The following is a 20,630-nucleotide window of genomic DNA, read 5'->3' on the forward strand; positions in this document are numbered from 1 at the left end:
GCTGATACCCCAGGGTCCCTGTGGCCTTGTAAATATGTACTTATACGGCAGCAGGAGGGGTCCTTTCTTGAGTCTGTCCACAAGCAGAGGCCCAAATCATTCCCATTCTGAGACCTGAGGTTAGTGTCTGTGGCCCCCTTCTGGGGAAGAGGTTTCTCCTACAGGCCTGGAAGGCTGTCCCTCCTTCCCAACCCAGAACATATGTCTCAATGCTGTGTGCACCAGGGTGATAGAGAATAGGCCTATTTTATACAGGATGCTTCTTTTAATGCAGCCAAAAATGATATTTGCTTTTCTTAAAACCATGACCATAAAGGATGCAGTGATCAATTCATTCTGCGAAACACCTGGGCTCCTTCAGGGGCCAGGAGACACAAGTGACATCTAGCCCTTCAAGGAGCCAGAGGCATGAACCCTCAGCCAAGTTCTGGGAGACCTGCTGAGGGCAGGGCTTGGCTGTGCAAGAGAGGCTGGCAGAGGCACAGGGAGCGGCAGGCAGCATCAGCCCTGCTCATCGAGCTCCCTCGGGCAGGGGCGGCCCATTGGTGTGCCTGGTAGACTCTTAACAGCTTCCAAAGTAGGGAAGGGCACGTGCAGTTCAGGGGACCTGTCAGTAGTCACCTTCTGCCTGCCTCAGGCCAGGAACCCCTATGTGGGGCTCTTCCAGTCACTGGAAGGTCTTTGGAGCATGCCTACCCTCTTTGAGCTCTGAGAGGCTGGAGAGGAGATGGTGTAATACTGCTTAAAATACTTAGCCTTTCACCAGTGTATAAGCAAGTGAATGACCAGGACACTAGTGCCCCCACTGTGTAGGCAGGGACAGTGCAGGCCCAAGCCACTCCTGCTGCCGGGAAGGCACTGGCCTTTCCTCCCTAAGATCCTCTGTGTCTGTCAGGGTTCTCTGCTGGGCCTGCTCTCCACCTCTGCCCACACCCCTCCTTCAGGCTGGTGCCTGAGAGGGAGTTCATTGTCTATTCCGGCTGCCCAACTTCCGGCGGTCCTTATTCTGGCTGCGCTGAGGGTCCTCCATCTTATGGACTCGGAAACATTCCTTGAGGTTCTGGGAGCGGATCTTGGGGTTCAGGATCTCCTCTGTCATGGAACTGGGAAACCAGCCTCTCTCCTGGTCATGTAGGCGCTCACCGAAGATCCACCCTGCAAAAGGAGGGTTAGGGTCAGGGTGAGACAGGGCTGGGACTTCCTTAGCTAGGGCTCCCCTCTGTATGGGAAGCAAGGCTTGAGCAGCACTCAGGAGTTCCGCATTTCCTGAAGGGCAGTGGCTTCAACCCAACTAAGCTTGGATTGCTCCTACAGTGTGCTAGGAAGCACATGGAGTGCCAAGAACCAGACTTAAGGCTTTCCCATGAGTGGCAGCCTATTTCTGAATGTTCTGAGTCTGTCCCATACCAGCTCAAGAGGCTTGAAGGGCCACCCCTAAAAGAGGCATCCAGGGGGCCCTTGTAGGAGACAGCTGACCACGTAATTACCAAACCTGGACAGTGAGCTCACCCTCTCATTGGGCATATTCTCACCGAATCTCAACCAGAGGGCTAAGTGGTTGCTGGGGTGGGTAGCATTATCAACTGGGGGCACCCTGAGTCCCCAAATGCCCTGACCTTTTTCTCTGCTGTCTCACCTCTCCTAGAAGTCTTTGCCACACTTGTTGTCCCTACCCAGGTCAGAGGTGTGCCTTCTGCAGGCCAGCTTGGGAGGGTGTGAGGCAGTGGCTCGTGCTGTGGATAGGGCAGGGGGGTCCCTGGGACCTCCAGAGGGATCCTGTGGTGAACACTTGGTTTCCCTTCACGATGTGGAACAAAGGAGGGACAGGAAGGGGCCTTTGTTTCCCTCGGGTAATTTGATTCCTCAGGTTCTCCTACTGTGCCCAGGCCACTCACAAAATTTCAGGGATCCCTCTCTTCCGCATGTCTCCTGAAAGGTGGAATGACAGGTGTGTGCCATCATACCCAGCTGCTCCTAGGATCTTGATCAGGAACAGTTAATATACAAAAGTGGGGATTGACACATTGGCTACACGGGGGTTAAATTGGGCAAGGGCTACACAAAAAAACCCATTTGGAGCTAATTCTGCCTGCCACCCGCAGGTTGGGCAGGAACAAGGCTTCTTGGCCTGGTGGTCACAGTCATACTCAGAAGCTTTGGCCAATCAGGTTGAGGTCAGGGTGCAGCACCCTCCTAGGGGAGGGCTGAGGCACAGGCAAGGCTGGTGAGGGGACAGAGCGCCACCTGCTAGGCCTCCAAGAGCCTCACAGCTCACAGGATACAATGAAGACTCGGAAATCTGAGAGAAAACCAAGGGCTGCTGGGCCCAGGGATGCCCTGGATAGTGCAGCGCCAGCAAGGATGCTGCGTTCTGCCTGCCCACCTGCTAACTGTGCTATCTAGTCCTACACCCAGGCTATCAGTCTTCCTCCCCTTTGAGGGGCATGGTTAGCCAAGATGTGGAGTCCCCTGGGAGCCTCACCATCCTCTGTCTTCTCCAGGATGTTCAGGATGTCTGCCAGCTCCAGGGTTAGCTCATCGGGCTGCTGGGCCACATATGGGTGTACACACTGGACCTGGGGACAGTCTGCAGGATGGGAGAGTGGTATGGTGTGTCCCCATCAAAGGTTCCACCCTGCCCCATATCCAGACAAGCAGGGACAACAGGCAGTGGAGCCAGGGACAAGGCTGCCAGCAGCAGGTGGCTGAGTCCTGGGACATTACATCAGGGAGAAAGGTCCTCTCTGAGAGGGAGGCACCACTTCCTAGGGAGGCCTCATTAGACTACCAGGAATCTGGGGGAAAGACTCAACAGCTAAGATGCAGAGCTCAGCCTAGAACTTCTTGTCCTCAGGTTGTGACCCAGTGAGCAGCTTGGGGTGAGGACAGGCCAGCAGGCCGGGACAATAACTTCTTCACAAGGTAGCCAGGCTCATGCTCCCTTGAGTCTTGTATGAGTTTTAGACAACTGGAAAATCCAAAAGAACACTGGAGTTTGGGTTCAATATTCTGCCGCCTGGCTCCTAAGACTCGGGGGCCTTCGTTTCTTCCTTAACATGCAATCGGGTGATGCTTAGGCAGCCTGTGTACACACACAGGCACTGACCTCCTGGGTGGTGCCCGGACATACTTCTGTGGGGCAGAAGTGCCATCCTACAGGCAGTAGGAACCCTGAAGTTGAGGCCCAGTGAGCCTTAGCCAAAGCAGACCAAGAGCCCCCTTTTCTAAACCAGGGACTCACCCAGCAGCCGGGATGTGAAGGACACGAACTTGGTCCTCCTGTTGGGGGCCAGCGAAGTCATCCAACGCTTCATCTCACTCCTGCATGGGAACAGGACAGGCAGTGCCCCAACTTCAGAGCCAACAAACTCGGCCCTTTGGCATGCAGTGGGGCCCCCAGGTCAGCTACGTTCTGAGCCTGGCTCCAGGACAGCTCAGTTAGCTGCACAGTGAGCCCCTGCGACTTCTTTCCAGGCTAGCTCCAAAGGTACGTTAAAGTATCTCAGCTGTGGCCAAGCTGGGAATATTGTCACCACTTCCCGTTAATCCTGTGAATGAGACCCTGGGGCCTCAGCGGGGCAGGGGACAACTCCTGGTAGGGTGAGGTTAGCTGAGCTCAGAGGAGGGAGAGGAGGCCACTCGGGCAGGTCAGGAGAAAGCCAGGCTCCATGATTCACCAAGCAATTCCTATGTCTTAAGTATTCCCCGAGTACTTGGAGCTGTGAAGTAACTGCCCTGATTGCTCTGACACAGGAGAGTGAAGGGCTGAAGGCCACACAGGGAGTGAACAGGAAGGGGAGGGGGGATAGCGCCTCACTGGGATATCAGCCGTAAGCATCCCATTTTCTAAGATGGACTTGCTCTTGGCTGCACAGGAGAACCCAGGAACGTGCATCCGTCCCTTGCCATCCACACCCCAACAGGAAGAGGCTGCAGAGGCCCTCTATACAGTGTCATCATGGGAAAGATGGGTGCTGAGTACAAGCCAGCCTCCTACAGATGTGTGCTGAGGTCTGTTTTACCTGGGAAAGATCGACCTATGAGTGACACTGGGTGTGGCTCGTGGCACTGGATACTCACTGGGAGGATGCCTTCAACATGTAGGTGGCCTCCCGGTCATCTGCATTCTCCAGCAGTCGCAGGATGAACACATTAGCCAACGTTTGGCCCTGGTCCTCCAGCTCCTCCACTCGCAGCAGTCCCCTTGGGGCTGAGTCAAATACCTGGTACTTGTCTCTGGGGAACAAGGGAGCCAGGGTGGATTGGTCAGTCCCGGGGGCGGGGGGGGGGGGACTCTGACTGGCTGGAAGGGCCAGCACACGGCCCTAGCTAGCCACTCTTTTACACCCCCGCCCGCCGCTATCCTGCTTCTGAGAGGAGTTCCCATCCTGGGGTATGGCAGGGCAGCGGCCACTCTGTTGAGCACAGTGTTAGACCCTGTGCAGGCCTTCCACATTTGGAGCAGGGGAACAGGTTCAGGGAGGCGCCAACATGGCCCAAAGCTGAGCACACCTTTGAAAACCTGACCCTAACAACGGCTCCACCTGCTGCCCCACCATTCTGCACCACGGCTAAGCCGAGATTGGGTGCTCTCCAGTGCCCGTCAGCGCCAGGCTCACCCAGGGATCTGCCGGCAGATCACCAGCAGGTCGTTGAAGAGGAAGAGGTAAATTTCTCTGAAGAGCTTCTTGGTCCGCAGGGTGCGGGACGTCTTGGGGCCGGACATCTGCTGCAGCTCGCCCTGCTTCAGCAGCCACCGGGAGTGTGAGATGATGGGCACTGACTGGGGGGGAAGGAGGCATCAGGTGGCATCGTCCTTGCACCTTCTTAAGGGTCCTACAAACACCACAGCTGGGGTAAAGCTGTGAGACACGGTGGGCAAGGGCGGCGTGGGGTCATTGTCCTACCTACCACCAGCCAGAGTCCTGGCAGCGGAACAGCAGGAGGTACAACTTTGCTTGTGAATACATGCATCCCTCTGTGTGTGCTGTGCATGTGTACTGTGTTTCTGTTATCTATGTGCTCAGGGCTTCTGTGCTCGTGCCTAATGTCTGGTGTGTGTGTGTGTGTGTGTGTGTGTGTGTGTGTGTGTGTGTGTGATCATCCACCCATTAAGCTCAGCTTGCTTGACATAGCCTAAGAGGTCAAGTTCACAGAAGAAAGGATGTAATGGTGCCCAAGGGTTAAAGAGGTCATGCCTGCAAACAGATGTTCTCAGGAGTGGGAGCTGGGCACTCTGCAGTCACCCCAGCAAGTATAACCCCAAGATGTATCAGAAGAACCCTCACAGCCTCCATCTCAGCTCAGCTCCCAAACTCTGACCTCTGACTTCTGGGACCTTTTATTTTTGCTCATGATAGGCAAGTACTATCCTCCTGAGCTACATGCACAGCCTTCAGGGCCATCAGTAGGTACCATGTGCCAATATGCAAGCTGCCAGGAACCTGGAGAAAGGAAGAAACTTGCAAACCTCTCAGCATCGAGAATCCCTTGACTAGTCCCTGTCCCCCATACATTGACTGCTTAGGATCCCCTATGCGGTAACACTGCCAGATTCTCACAGGCAGGCAGCTATGCACCCCCACCCCAGCTCTCACAAGATAACCGTGGGCAGAGTGATAGTGCATGATGGCTGGCTTCCACTGCCAGGGAGGGTGTTGGGGTGCAGGCTGGACCACCTGTGCTTCTGGGTAGGGTGGGACCGCCATGGCTGGGCGCAGGCTGACCCAGCCTCACCTTGATCTTGAACTCCATCTTCTTCTGAATGCTAATCATCTGTTCCGTGCGGCTCATCTTCCGGACACCCTCGTTGCATGCCTTCACCACCTGGGACAGGGAGGACATGTCAGGCCAGTCTGCCAGGTGTCCCCAGATACACTGTGACCACTGTGTCCAGGAGCTGACACTGACTGTCCAGCCTCATGTCGGCTGGAGTTCTTTCTCCACCACAGTCTGGAACAAAATGGGGCACCCTGTGAGGTCTGGAGGAGAAGTTAGGACCTTGTCCTTGACTAGAAAGCCAATGTTGCAGGCCAAGAAAATGTGAGCTTTCTTCTCAGCTAGACTGGAAAATGAAAGGCTCCTCCAGATTGACCTCTCACCCACAGGGGGTGCATCCACTTCTCTGGATGCAGCCAGGAATCAAGAAGCCAATAATGCTGCATTTCCCTAGACTATGGCTCACGGGGTCTAGAGTAGAGCCCGGCCTGACACAGGTGTTTGGTCAGTGTTTGCGAATAAATGCAGATCTCAAAGAAGCTACAAGAATGTTCCTTGCAGTGTTGCTTTGAATGAGAAAATCTGTTATCACCTTTAATTGCTCATTAAATAGCAATGACGGAAGCACAGTCTACCCGAGGGCTCTGAAATCATTAACATGTACTCAACTGAAGAGCAAAGGCTGTGCTTTAGACACATTTTCTGTTTGTAAAGAGCATGGCGGCAGTGTGTGTGTGTGTGTGTGTGTGTGTGTGTGTGTGTGTGTGGTGTATATATATGTATGTGTATGAGTATGTGTACGCAGGCATCTGTTCAGGAGTGCTGGCCAAAGCATGTCGGCAGGGAGTGTGGATAACCAGACATCTTTGCTATATTTATTTTGCTTATGTTCGCTCTCTGAATTTTCTTGTATCTGATCATCAATAACATTTATGAATGAGGAAAAATAAAACCTTCAAAAGAAAAGTAAGCAAGAGAAACAGTGTCTCTTTCATCAAAAGGAAAAGAGAGACAAGAGAAGGGAAGGGCTTAAAATAGGGAACACACTCACCCCCAAGCCAACCTCTGGGACATCCCTCTGGGGCTGGCTGACCTCTCTCAGGTCAGAGGTCCAGCAGACCCATCCAGGGCACTGCTGCCCATTAGGGGCTAGAAAGAACTCACATGGATCATTGATACAAGCCAAATGCCCAGGCATCACTTGAAGGCTAGAGACAGCTGCCGATGCCTACATACAACCCATCCCAACCACAGTCGTCTCCATGAACCAGGGGTGGGGTGACACTCCTGGGCAGAACCCTGGGTCAGGGTCTACCAATATAAGCTGGATCCTGGAGGGTGGGTTGGAACATCGGGCTGTGACAGGCATGGGCTTACAACAGAGTTCTATGTTGGTAAAGAGTGCCCGGCAAGTACCTCCACACCCACACTGGGCACAAGAAGAGAGTGGTAAAGGGGTAGGGTGGTGTAGAGAAGGCTCTGATGAAGCCACCTTGGGTGTGGATTCTCTTCCAACCCCAGTGACTTCAGGATTGCAAAAGCCAATCTCAGAATAATTGGAATGCTAAGAGGGCACAGTGACAGAGGACATCAGTAGGGATAATGGTCTAGAGGGGGAAATGCTCCCTGGGACACACAGGAGAAACCACTTACCATTTCCAGCTCCTTGTGGGCATCCAAGGCGGTGCCTTCACGCTCAGACCTCTCCTCTACTCTCTTCAGTATATTCTGAAGGCAGGGCAACGCTCCGTCATTCCCATCTCTTCCCATCTCCCCTCCCACTCTCTCCCTCGCAGTGGTAGCATCTCTCAAGCAGTTTTAACAGATGCAACACACACAGCCCTGAACCGGATGGACTGAGGGCATGGGACCCTCAGCCAGCCCAGGGAAGGATGCCTTGGGCCCAGGATGATGTGGGCAGTTCAAGCCTCGTAGGACAGGTCCTGAGGGCCTGTAGATACTCTGCGTCATCACAGAGCCACCATCTGGCCCATCAAGAGCAAAGCACAGAGGCCGTGTGAAGCAGCAAGGACCCAGGTCGCTCAGGTGGGGCTAGGGGCTAGCTTTGTCCCCAAGTGAGGCATAATGTTTACACGGGGCACCAGCATCCTCCCCTCCCTTCCTGGATGGTCACTGGAAACGGAGTCCATGGTCCTGGGGCTCTGTTGGCGTGTCTTTTTTAGTGTAAATGTCGTTTCTCCAGTTCCTCGCTTTCCTTCACTTCAGTTACACTCACATTGCTTCTCGAGCCCTCGGGATAACCCTTTCCTCTGTCGACTCCTGCCCTCCTGCTCTCACTCTGTAGCAGCCACAGTGAGCCCCGACAAATGTCAACCAGGTCAGGTGAGGGTGGAGCCCGACACCCCACACCCAGATCTGCTCACCTATGCCTCTCCGTTCCTTCCCATCATGCTTCCTGAGCTCACTGTTGGCCCTTCTACTATGACTCTCGTTTCCCCAGGACCTTTGAACGTTCAGTTTTCTCTACACAAAACGTTCTTCCTTCCAGATGTTGTTATGGCTGGCTCCTCTAAGCTGAGCCTCGGCTCAGATCTTATCTCTTCCTTGACTCCTCCAACCGGCAGTAACCAGGCACCCTTGACTGGTTAACTCTTCTCTACTCCTCACAGCTGTGCCCACTTCCTGATCTTCCCTTCTGGAATATAGCGGAGGCCTCATTGCTTGCAGCGCCACAGGACCCCAATGGGCCCTTGTTTAATAAATGGGTTCCCTAAACTACCAGCAGGGAGCTGGCGGGAGCGAAGGCCTGGGCAGGGGAGGCCTGCAGAGCCCAGGGCCCTGTTAGGAGTCACACCTGGACCAGCAGCTTGAGTCTCGTGATCCTCTGGAAGGGCAAGATGAGGAAGGAGGAGAAGGGCAGGCCCTTGCATTTGGGGTCCAGCTCCAGCTGTGCGATCAGCTCCCGGAAAGCAGTCTTCTCCTGTCTGAAGATCCAGACACAGGGGACTGTCTCTGAGCTCAGGCCCTGGAGGTGTGAATAGGAGATGCTCCCCCCCCTCCCCACACACAGCCTCCTGGAGGCCAGACAAAGCTCAGGCACATGCTGAGATCTGCCTCCCTCTTCCTCTCCCTCCCCTTCCTCATTTTTTTTTTTAATGGAAAATAAACCGTTCATGTAAACGTCAAATAACAATAGTGGCTCCATATGTCAGGCCATGAAGGCTTGGCAAAACATGATTTGTGTGGGAGGGGTAAGAATCCCATCGTAGCCAGGGTTATGAATCAGACATACAATTAGATGACTTCACCCAGCAGGAAGCCGTGGCAAGGTAAACCCACGTAGTGATGCAGTGATGGCAACCGCAGCGGGCTCCAGGCACCTGCCAGGAGAGCCTGGGCTATTTTTGACAGGTGGGCTTGGCCACGTGGCACAGTGCTGCTGAGGATGACTGCTGGGATTTTACTGCAGGGTGGCAGCAGACATCAGGGCAGCTACACTCTGTTTCTAGTGGGGCCAGGGGTATCTGCACTCACAGGGCAAAGTGACATGGTAACCAGCTGCCTTCAGGATTCTTGGGAACGTCAAGACACTGACATTTATTGTGCTTGCCATTTGATCTGAGCAACAGCACTGCACTTCCAAACAGTTACTGGAAAACATCTAAACGCCTGGAAACCCAAACTTTAAAATGTCCGCTTTAACCGTGTTGCTTGATAGAAAAAAACCATCAAAATCCAGAGGCTCTTTGAACAATGGACATGCAGCACACAGAAACTTTCCTCGCACAGTGTCTACAACCGAGCCTAGAAGCCATGGGGATCTCTCTGTCAAAATAACTGCTCTAGAATCTCTCCTTTGGGGCGAATTTCACAGAACTGTCTTAGCGTCTGTCACAGAAGTGCCACCTTTGACCCAGAACTTCTTAACATAGCAGCTGCTGCCATGCTCCAAGCGGAGCTTGCCAGCCCCCTCAGGCAACTTGGATAGATGTGGCTGTTCTAATGAGGTCCCCAGCCCTGTCTTCCCAACCCTGTCTTTGCTCTCAGGACATTCCAGAAACCCCTGTGCCTGTGACTGTGGGTGCAAACCTGGTCTCGATTCCCCAGTATAGGTGCCCTTACTAGAGGGGTTTTTAAATTTGTAATTTACACGGGTGAATACTCCAAAGGCAGCCCTTCCCTGTGGTGCAAAGCAAGGTCATGAAACGGGAGACTGGTTCCCAGTTCACAGGCACTGCTAGCCTTCCTGTCCACCTTTCTTACTATTTCACACCCACATGTCCTATGTTCTGGACCTTGGATCATTCCTGTGGCTACAGAGTCTTTCCTACAAGGCTTTCCTGGCTATTCTGGACACCGTTATGGTTGGCTTCAGCTGGCTTTTCTGAAGTACAGGTGGATTCAAGGTTTTCTAGTGACACCGAGATGCTCAGGGAACAGTCTAGATTTGGATGTCACCAGCCTGATCAGATTCTGTGACTTAGTGTGCTCCTGGGGAATGCCCAGGCAAGGGTGGCTGAGCCCAGGCAGGGCATACTCACAGGAGCTGCTTGTATGTCCTCTCCTGGTAGGTCTGGTTACTGACATAGGTGATATAGACAGAGAAGTGGTCAGCTGCGTAGCGGTACACGATGTCACACACGTCTGAGATAACGATGTTCTCCTCCATGCGGTGTTCCAGCTCCAGCAAAAACCTGCAAGAGGCAGAGTCTGGGCTGAAGGCACCTGGAAATCATCGTGCCTGGTTAAACACACCAGCACACTCAACTGACAAGGTGCGTGGGACTCCGCATGCTAGTGGCCCATCTGAGCCGGTGGGAACAGCGTGTTTTTAGGTGGATAACACAATCAGGAGTATGCAGGGAGGGAGAAGGCACGAGGCTCATCTCATCTTTATCTCTTTCACATGTACCGATGTAACAGAATAGCAGTTAAAATGTGGCTCGTAATGGTCCCCTGGGTACAGGGAAAGGCAGGGATCAGATGAACCTAGATTGACCCCCATGCCCATCACTAGTTAAGCCAGTGGCCAATACATGGGGTGTCTCTGCTCTGTATTCTGGAATTTTTCAAATTACACTAGAGTTGACAGGTAAAAAGCAAGCTTGGAGATCTCACAGGTTGCTCTGGCCTCACTGAGCCATAGTGAGGGACAGAGACTAGAAAGAAAAGGCAGGTGTCAGTGCAAAGGAGGTGGCTGGGGGCCCCACGGCCAGCAAGAGCATCTGGGTTTCCACATGTGACACGGAGTGACTCTCCCCTGCAGAGGGGACCTGCCTCTGCCACACCCTGCCTGCCTCATTAGAACATGGAAAGTTGGCTGCCCAGGTTGCTGGGATGTTACTAAGTGAGCCCTTCATCCTAATTCTGTCCTCCTCCACAAACCCTCACTTCCTCCTTCACCCAGATCCAGCCTCAGGAAACACACGTCGCACGTCCTTTCCTGGACTGCTGATGCCTCATGGGAGAGGGGGAGGAAGCGGCAGTCTTTGCTACATTGGCATTGGCCCACAGGGGGATTTGGGCTTTGGCCCCTCAGGGTGAACAGTCACTCCCAGATGACCTTGTAATTGTCATGAGTCCCATACAGACTTAACTGTGGCTTTCATGCATAAGATTCAAACCAATACCACTCCAGCCAGGGTGGGAGAGTCCTCCAAATCACATCACCTTAAGGATGCACAGGGCCCACAGGTTGATGGGAAGGGATGTTGGGGCGGGATGTGGAGGAGTGTGTAGGTAACACTGGCCAACCTGATGTGTGGAGGTCAGAGGTCAGTCCTCAGGAGCCAATCTCTCATTAGTCTGGAGCTCACCAATTAGACTAGACTGACCAGTTGATCAGCCAAACCCAGGGATTCTCCTGTCCCCACATGCCTAGTACTGGAATTACAAGTGTAACCCACTGCACCTGACTTTTCATGACTTCTGGGGGTCAAACTCAAGCCCTTACGCTTGCAAGACCAGTACTTTACCCAATGAACCATCTCCCCAATGCCTAAATTTACAACGTTGTCCTATTTCTTTATGTAAAATCCAAAGCATTCAAAACACACTCTAGCATGGAGAAGAGACGGAGGAAAGTGGCCCTCCAGGACTCACCGCTCACTGACAGCCATGACATCCAGGACATTGGAAAACAGGATGTGTGCCTCGGATGGGTGCAGGATCTTCTTCAGGCGCTCATTCTCCATGAAGTGTGACACCAGCAGGTTCAGGCTCTTATAGTAGGAGGCCTCGGAGGTGACCAGCTCAAACATGGCCTGTGCAGATACAGAGGAGAGCATGTGGTTACTGCTAAGACGAGCTGAGAATGCTCTTAGATGCAGAGCTACTGAGGCTGGTGGCAGGTTTGTGGCAGAAGACAACCCATGCCCGTGCAAAGGAGAACGTCTTCCTGGTGGCAAGCTAAGGACCAATAACATAGAAGAAACAGTATGAGAGGCTGGTCTTATGGCAGAGCCAGATGGTGGGAAGATGACTCTCACCCATAGCTATTGGTGTAGAGATGGGAAGCACCAACAGGGAGGGCAGGACCCTGCCCCCCCATTTTACAGGAAACAAACCAAGGTGCCAATCAGGAAGGGTGTGATTCGGGGTGACTTTTACACATTTTTTAAAATATCTGAAAAATCCTAGATACACCTCTATTATTTTTTTTTTTTTTTTTTTTTTTTTTTTTTTTTTTTTTTTAGCATCTGATTGTACAATGTAACCAAGAAAACCATTTTCACTGTGAAAAAGAGAAAAAAAAATACAAAATCTACTTCAGCCTTCCTTCAGGGACACCTACCAACATCATTACCAATTTACCAAAGCGATGAACTCAAAACTATCCAGCAGCAGGCCTGGCTAACTTGCCTTTGGTGGTTATAAACAACTCACCCTGGAACCAGTAGGAACTGTGCCCACCGCCTGTCTAATTACTCTCCACTGTCTTGTGACCCAGGGACAGGGTGGCAGGTTCAGTGGTTGATTCTTTAAAATCTATACTCACACCGTATTCTCCAGGACTAGCAACTGTGCCCTGGAGTGAAAAACGGGTCTTGGCAGCTGTGTTTGGATTGAAGGTGCTGAGATGAGACCATTATGGAGTTAGGGTGGGTCCTACCCCAATGCTAGGTGTTTAGTTCTGTTTCTGTGGCTATGATAAAATATCCCAACAAAACCAACTTCAAGAAAGGTGCAGTCAGCTCACACTTCCAGGTTAGAGCCCACCATTTTGAGGAAGTCAAGGCAGGAACTCGAAGCAGCTAGTCACCCCCACAGTCAAGAGCAGAGAGAGAATGAATCACATCCACTTACTCAGCTCACTCTCTCTCTTTTATACAGTCCGGGACCCAAGCTCAGGCTATGGTGCCATCAACTTTTAGTCTGGATCGTTCTGGGTCAATAGATGATAAAACAATCCCCACAAACATACAAACAAGGCCAACCTGATCTAGACAATTCAGATGACTCCAGATTACATCATCTGAGACTAACCATCATTTTAGACATCTCCATAAAGAGGAGAGAAAGGGAGACACAGGAACATGGAGGATGGAGGGTGTAGCCAGAGATTGGAAGGGGAAGGAAGGCTCCTTCCTTGGAGCTCAGGAGGGAGTGTGGCCCTGCTGACATCTCCACTTCAAGCTTCTTGGGTGCGTGGGGGTTAAATTCTATCATTTCATGCCAGCTAGTAAGTAGTAGCCATCTTTAGAAACAAGTACATCAGACTGAGGTCAGACAGCAGCAATGCTCGGGGATCTGGCAGGGCAAGTTCCAGCTCCAGGAATGATGGGGTGGGGTGGGGAGGGGATTGGTGTTTGTCTCCAGAACACACCTGCCTGAGTGCACCAATGGGTTCCCCGCACTGACTCATTTAATCCTCAGGGTCTTCCAGAAGGGATACGTAGACACTCCTGTTTCACCCTAAGTGGTGAAAACACCCTCAAAGTCATGCGACTCTATGATGTGAGAACCCAGATTCAATTGAAAGGTTTTCCATGTTCTGGGCTCTGTTATGACTCCCGCCAGGCTGGGCCCCAGCAAACTGGGCATTTCTAGTCACTTCTTCCCTGTGAAGCAAGCCAGCCAGTAAGCCTGGTGAGGCCTGTTGAGGCAAGGAATGCATTTGTAAGTTGGAAATGCCCTGCAGCAACAATAAGAAAGCCCACAGAGACATCACAGCCACACCACACCCCAGGTCCCGCTTCTGCACTTGACTCGAGACGGCCAATAAGGTTGTGTCTGGGAATTCATCTTTGTTTTTTGTAGCTCAGACAAGAAGGCTGTACTGGGCCTGAAGGTTTCTGGAAGCTTCTCTGCTAACAAATGCATTAGTAACTCATCTTCCCACTGTTAAGACTAATTTCTCAAAAGAATGCCAAGACAACTGAGCAGCTGAGCTCCAAGCACATGTAACTAACCCAACTGACTGTAGACAACCCTGTCACAGACGGAGGAATCCACCATCCCCACACAGTTACATGAGAGGCATGTCTACCAGATGGCATGGCTCTAAAGAACACTGTCAAAGACACCTGGGACTCGACTTGCAAGTGCCCTGCCTCACCCTGCTGCTGACAGCTTTGGTCCCAATGACTATGAGGACAGCTGGGACTGGCTATGCTGTGGTTGACATCCAGCAGGCGTTGTCCTGAGTCACAGCTGATGCCGGCTGAGCCCATTCACTCACCACTCCCCGCTCTTATCCATTTATAGGTAGGTAGTCATCTGTGAGTTTTCCTCGGCCAGGGTGTTTATCTGTATTTAGCATGTTGTATTAGTTGCCAAATCAATGTAGCTGTCTTTTCCTTCTCTCTCTTGCTTTGAGTCCCAAGCCTTTATAGGACAACAGAGGGGAGATGAGGGATCCAGGGACATGGATCAGTGCTAGAAGCTTTGCCCACCATGTGCAAGGCCCTCGGTTTGATTCCCAGGACAAACAAAACCCAAAACAAAACAAGGGGGACCAAAAGAAACGAGAGGGACCCAGGCCCTGTGTGCTCCTCACTCAGGTATCCTCTCAGCCACCTGTGCCCCACATTCACTGGGTACCAGCGGCATCTGGTACCCAGGATCTAGTGGTGTTTACACCAAGGATGCAGCTACATCCAGGGAGCAGAGGACGGCAGACTGAGCGACATCTCTCAGGCAGCATCAGGTAGTGAGGTATGCCAGAGTGTGTGTTTAATGAATGTATGCAGGCCAGGAGGTGGTGGCCTTTTGATCTCAGCACTTGGGAGGCATAGGCAGGCCAGCCTGGTCTACAGAGGGAGTTCCAGGACCACCAGAGCTACACAGAGAAACCCTGTGTCAGAAAAACCAAACACACACACACACACACACACACACACACACACACACACACACACACACACGAGAGAGACAGAGACAGAGACAGAAAGAGACACAGAGAGAGAGGAAACCTCAGAATGTGGGGCTTGGCTAGAGGAAGTAGGTCACTGGGGATGGTACTCCTTGTCCCAACCTCTTCCTGTTTCTCCCTGCTTTCTGTCTGGTATGAGGTGAGCTGCTTTGCTTCAACACACACACTTCCTGCCATTGTATTCAGCCTAACCTCAGGCCCACAGGAATGGCGCCCAGCTGACTATGGGCAAGACCCTCTGGAACAGAGTCAAAATAATTCCCAGTTCCTCCTTCTTTGTCTTTCTACACAGCACTGACTGCCCTGGAACTTGCTATGTAGACCCGGCTGGCCACACACTTAGAGATGCACCTGCCTCTGCCTCCCAAGTGCTGGGATAAAGGCATGCACCACTATGCTGGATTCTTTATTTCTTCTCAGCTGTCCCATCACATTGAAGAAAAAGTGACTGTGTGTGTGTGTGTGTGTGAGAGAGAGAGAGACGTATGAATGTTCCTGTGAGCGTGTGTATGAGTACTGAGAGAATGAGTGTGTGATTGTGAATGAGCACATGAGTATATATGGATGTGTTTGTGAGTAGTATAGTGTGTGTATGGAGAGAGGAGAGAGGAAAGAAAAAGAGGGAGGGAGGGAAGGAGGATGAGGGAGATGGAGAGAGGAGGGAGGGAGAAAGGGAGGGAGGGAGGGAGAGAGAGAGACTATAAAACTTCTTTTTAGTAGCTGTCGCTACACTTCATGAATTGGCTACACCGTAGCCTCCCTTCTTAGTAACTGCTGGATGCAATCCTCAGAGAATACCCAATTAGACTGACCCAAATTCTATGAATCACAGCTTGGTTTCCCAGTGGTGCTCTTATATCTCAACTCTTCCATTTGTTAGCTGTCCAGAAACATGATAATCACAGGGCGCCCTGCCTGGACTCTCAGGGCCCCCTAAGAGCTGGCTAACACTCGCTGTTTCCTGGAAGGCCAGTCCAGGTGGCTCTGCCATTGCTGATGACTGTGACATGTCACATGCTGTGAGCAGCTGGGCTGCCAACAATACATTAGCCTTGGGTGGTCAGCGATAACTGCTTGATCATACTAAATGAGCTTGGGCTCCTTGGGTGGCTGTGAGAAGTGAGGTGCAGGAATAAAGTGTAGCCCAGGGCCCAGCCTGCCACAGAGCATCTGACAGACAAGCTGGCCATGACTACCCACCCTCTGGGCACTGCCTTACCTAAGGGTAGAAAGACACTCTGGCCAGATGTCAAGGTGGGTCTGTCCCAGGAGGTGCAGTGGGGGCTGAGTGGCAAAGGATGACAAGAAGCCCCATTCCCAGGGTTGCCAACACCATTCAGAGCAACACTGGACACACAGGGTAGGGAGGGGTAGGATGGCGGTGGGGGAATAGAACACGGGAAGGTGGTGACTGCCCCCACGCACCACATACCAGCTTTCCCTGCCAGGCTGTGAGAAGCAGCCATGTCTTGTGTCTTCTGTAGCATGTCCCCTCCACACCCAGCATAAATTTAGACTTTGTGTAACACAGCTTTGTCCTCCGGTGAAAGGATATGCTGAGTCAGCACCACACCCCTCAGGACACCTCTGGAACATGTTCAGAGCCAACTGAGCCAGGACCAGAGGCCACGTGTGGTGGTTAATATCACCAACTTGACAGGATCTAGAATCTCCTAGGGACAAGTCTGTGGCAAGACTTCCAACGTGAGCTGATTGAAATGGGAAGAGCCACCCTTAACGTGGCTAGTGTTACTCCATGGACTGGAATAAAAGGGCAATAAGCAATCTGAAGGCCAGCCTCCACCTTTCTCTGCCGCTTGACTGTGGCCTCACTGTGGCCAGCCACCTTCCTCTCCTGCCATCTTGCCTTCCCTGCCATATGAGCTACATATTTCACACTGTGACTCAAATTAAGCTCTTTTGTCTGTTTGAGACAGACTCTCTCCATGTAGACCTGGAACTTTCTTTGTAGACCAGGCTGGCCTCAAACTCACAGAGGTCTGCTGGGATTAAAGGTGTGTGCCACCACCTCCCGGCTAACTCTTCTTATGTTGCTTTTATTGGGGGTTTTGCCACAGCAATGAGACCCCCCCACTAATGCAGCATGGCTGCAACCCTGCCTGTAGGACTGCATGTGGCCTCGGGACTGGCTGGGTGTTAGGTCTACCGGGACTGCCCTGATCAAGCAGTTTCAGAACCAGAGGAGGCCTGGCCAGCAGCAGGGGGGTGTGAGGAAGAATCAGACATTCTTAGAAAGGGGCAAGAAACGGGACGCAGGTGGATAACAGGGTCTGGAGCCTCGGATGCTTGTGGTGACTGCTCTCGGTGGTCACCTTGACTACATCTGGAGTTAACTAAAACCCAAATGGCTGGGCGCTATGAGGGAATTCCTCTTAATTAAAGTGGGGAGAGCCACTTCTAATCTGGATCTTTGAGGTGGGAAGGGACACCTTCAATCTGAGCCACACCTTCTGCTGGCAGCTACAAGAAGAATAAGGAGAAAGCTTGCTCTCTTCGCCTGCTTGCCCTCACTCTCAATCCTTCACGGGCACCACAGCCTACTTCTTTGGCATTCTGATGTATACTGAAGACCAGCGGGACCCTGTGGACTGAACAACCACTAAATTCTTGGACCTTCCCTTGGTAGACCACCATTGTTGGACTAGCTAGATCATAGCCTGTAAGTCATTCTAATAAGTCTCTCCCACCCTCTCTCTCTGTGTTCTGCTTCTCTGGTAAACCCTGACTAATACACTTGTTCTTTCAGACAGAGTCCTTGCTACCTCGCTGTCCTCCATGTCTGCTCCCCACTACCCCACGCCCCACCCCCCACCCCTTCACCCCCCCCCCTCCGCCCCTTCGTGAGCTTGGTTATTTCCCTTTGTCAGCAGACTCAAGGCTGAGTAGCTATCTACCTTAATTGTCATCTTAAAACTCAGCCTCTGTACCTCACACAGATTTGGGTGTCAGGTTGGCCCCTCAAACTCCTTAATCTTTGATACTCGAATCTCCAGGGTTACCTTGGTGGGATTCAGCACCAGGGGCCTAAAGACCAGGGACTGAAGATACGTATCTTCTGCCTGCCCTTCTACCTTCTCACAGGAAACAAAAGCCCCACCTCAGGGTAACTGAAGGTCCCTTTATATTCTCTCAGGGAGGGTTGGGCTCTCTCAGACAATGGATCATCTCAGGGGTCTGCACTGAGTCCTCCTCCAAGCACCACAAGGGAGAGCAACCTGTGTTTCCTCGCTGGTTATAGACCGAACCACAGTCCTCATCTTAGTTAAGGCTTCTACTGCTGTGATAACACCACGACCAAAAACAACCTGGGGCACTTACACGTGGCTGGAGTCGGGAAGCAAGGGATGTATTGTCCACAAACTTGAAGCTGCCCTACCTGCAGCCAGGAATTCGATATAGCAACCATAATGCCCTCAGTACACATTCTATTTCTTATGATATAAGGGGTGGCTTTGACATGTAACAAATCCAAGTGTACCTGTTCCTCGCCAGGGACCGGCTACATTAAGGGACATCTGTACACTAAGCCTCGTAAATCTGGGGGGAGAAGAATAGATATGGAGAGATGTGACAAATAGCTTACTAAGTGAAGAGAAACGAGGTGCAGACTAACAGCCTACCAATCCTCTTCCCCTCCCTGCTCTTTCTTCCACTTTGAACATGTGTCTCAGGACACGGGCACCTCAGGGACAGGCAGAGGAGATACTTTGCTTTTTGTTTCCTTGAGACCGTATTTTTAGAACATATGTATGTTTGCCTGAATGCATGTCTGTGCAATGCTCTTGAGGGCCGGAAGAGGGCATCAGATGCCCTAGGACTGGAGTTACACATGGGTGCTGGGAACTGAACCTGGATCCTCTGGAAGAGTGGCCACGGTTCTTAACTACTAAGTCGCCTTTCCAGCCCAGAGAGAATTCTGTCATTTCTGAGCTTTATATCAGGTGCACAAACTGTTAATTTTGCTTCTTTTTTTGCTTGCTTTCTTCACCAAACAGACCAAAAATGAGATATTTTAGGTGATAGCTACTGGCCTCGTTAGACCAAGGGGCCAAACTTCCTGTCCCTCACCATTTACTTAGGACTTATTTGTAGTGTTGTTTGGGTTTTCTTGGTTCAGGGATTTGATAAGATGACTTCATGACTAAGAATATTTGCTGCTCTTGCAGAAGAATGGAATTCAATTCCTAATACCCACATCTGGCAACTCACAATTGCCTATAACTTTAGGTCTGGGATATCTGATGCCCTCTTTTATCCTCCAAAGCATTACCCCCCCACTCCCTCCCTCCCTCCCTCCCTCTCTCTCTCTCTCTCTCTCTCTCACACACACACACACACACACACACATAATTAAATAACAAACAAGTCTTTAAAAAAATCCAAATGACTCAATTGGGGTTGGGAAATAAGTACGGACCATAATTTAAGTGTTCTGTTTGTAGTACTAGGGATCCAACCCAATGCCTCTCGTGTCCTAGGCAAGTGCTTTGTCACTGAGCTACACATAGCCAGTGATTTAAGTTTCTGTTCTAAGTCTACCATATAACAACAAAATGAAATACTTTCCTTCTAAAACAGTTTCATTGATTGTAGGGATGGGGGTGGAAATGTGTACTCTAAGGTGTGAAAAGAAGGTGAAACAATAAATTACAGGTCTTATTTCAGTGCCTCAAAGACGCAGCCTCGGCTGACTGTAGCCCCTCCCATGTCCTTCCCCAGAAGGACGAGGCCCATTCCTGTCTGGGCATGCTGGGCCTTGCTGCCTGTCCCATCGCCAGCCTGCAGTCACTCACTCCACCTGTGTGCCCATGACTCTTCTCCCCGGCAGATGCTGCAAACACCACTGCCTCTTCATGTCCCAGTTCTCCCTAGCTTGCCCCTAGATCAAAGAAGCCCCTCTTCAGAGACAAGGTCCTGGACAGAGTTGGGACACGGGCCATTCCTGGCACCTCGGCTTCTTTATTCCTCTCCATGCCAGGTGGCAGGCGTGCATTGTCAAGCAGGCTGCGGTTTTGCTGGCTGGAGACGGAAAGCCCCACCCTCCCTGTCCATTCCTCCCTCCTGATACATAGTCTCCTTCCATCCCTTCCTGCTACCTTCTAGAAAAGCCCCCTCCCTCCCTGTTGAGATGCCCTATACATGTTTTCTTTTTCCTTTTGAAGCTCAAGGACAGTTTTGTTTGAGTTTCAAGGAAAAAACAAAACAAAAAACCCACCCAGGGCAATAACCTGTAAGTCTCTGAGGGTACTGGGAGAAAGATGGAGGGAAGGAAGGGGGAGGGGTACCACACCATTTCAGTTAAGTCAACATGAGGCTCGCCAGACAGTAGACAAGACGTTACAAGGGGGAGGGGGGAATTTAAAGGGTAAGTGAGAAAGCTCAGAGCACCAGAAGAAGTTTATGGATCCTCAGTCCATCTGAAAGAAAGGCCCAGAAGCAAAAACAGCTACGTCTTCTGAGTTAGGGCTCAGAATGACAGGCAGACCCAGCTGACCCTCATAGCAGCCACCGCCTCCCAACACCTTTTATACACACCTTCTTCCTGGCCTTTTAATTT

The 20,630-nt window shown here is 51.6% G+C and overlaps 1 protein-coding gene across 2 annotated transcripts in view; it reads right to left on the minus strand.

Moving 5' to 3' along the window:
• Positions 1–908: 908 nt before the first annotated feature.
• Positions 909–20,630, minus strand: part of Ngef (neuronal guanine nucleotide exchange factor) — a 60,884-nt gene continuing 41,162 nt past the window's right edge. For both annotated transcript variants that reach the window (XM_051190731.1, XM_051190730.1), the window contains exons 4-13: positions 11,782–11,942; positions 10,221–10,373; positions 8,534–8,663; positions 7,372–7,446; positions 5,737–5,826; positions 4,620–4,783; positions 4,081–4,236; positions 3,242–3,321; positions 2,483–2,587; positions 909–1,155 (exon numbers count right to left, since the gene is read on the minus strand). In XM_051190731.1, the coding sequence (XP_051046688.1) occupies positions 965–1,155; positions 2,483–2,587; positions 3,242–3,321; positions 4,081–4,236; positions 4,620–4,783; positions 5,737–5,826; positions 7,372–7,446; positions 8,534–8,663; positions 10,221–10,373; positions 11,782–11,942 (1,305 nt within the window). In that variant the 3' untranslated portion in view covers positions 909–964. The remainder of the gene's footprint in view (positions 1,156–2,482; positions 2,588–3,241; positions 3,322–4,080; positions 4,237–4,619; positions 4,784–5,736; positions 5,827–7,371; positions 7,447–8,533; positions 8,664–10,220; positions 10,374–11,781; positions 11,943–20,630) is intronic.

This window comes from Phodopus roborovskii, unplaced genomic scaffold (assembly GCF_943737965.1).
Source record: "Phodopus roborovskii unplaced genomic scaffold, PHOROB, whole genome shotgun sequence".
Classification (NCBI taxonomy): domain Eukaryota; kingdom Metazoa; phylum Chordata; class Mammalia; order Rodentia; family Cricetidae; genus Phodopus; species Phodopus roborovskii.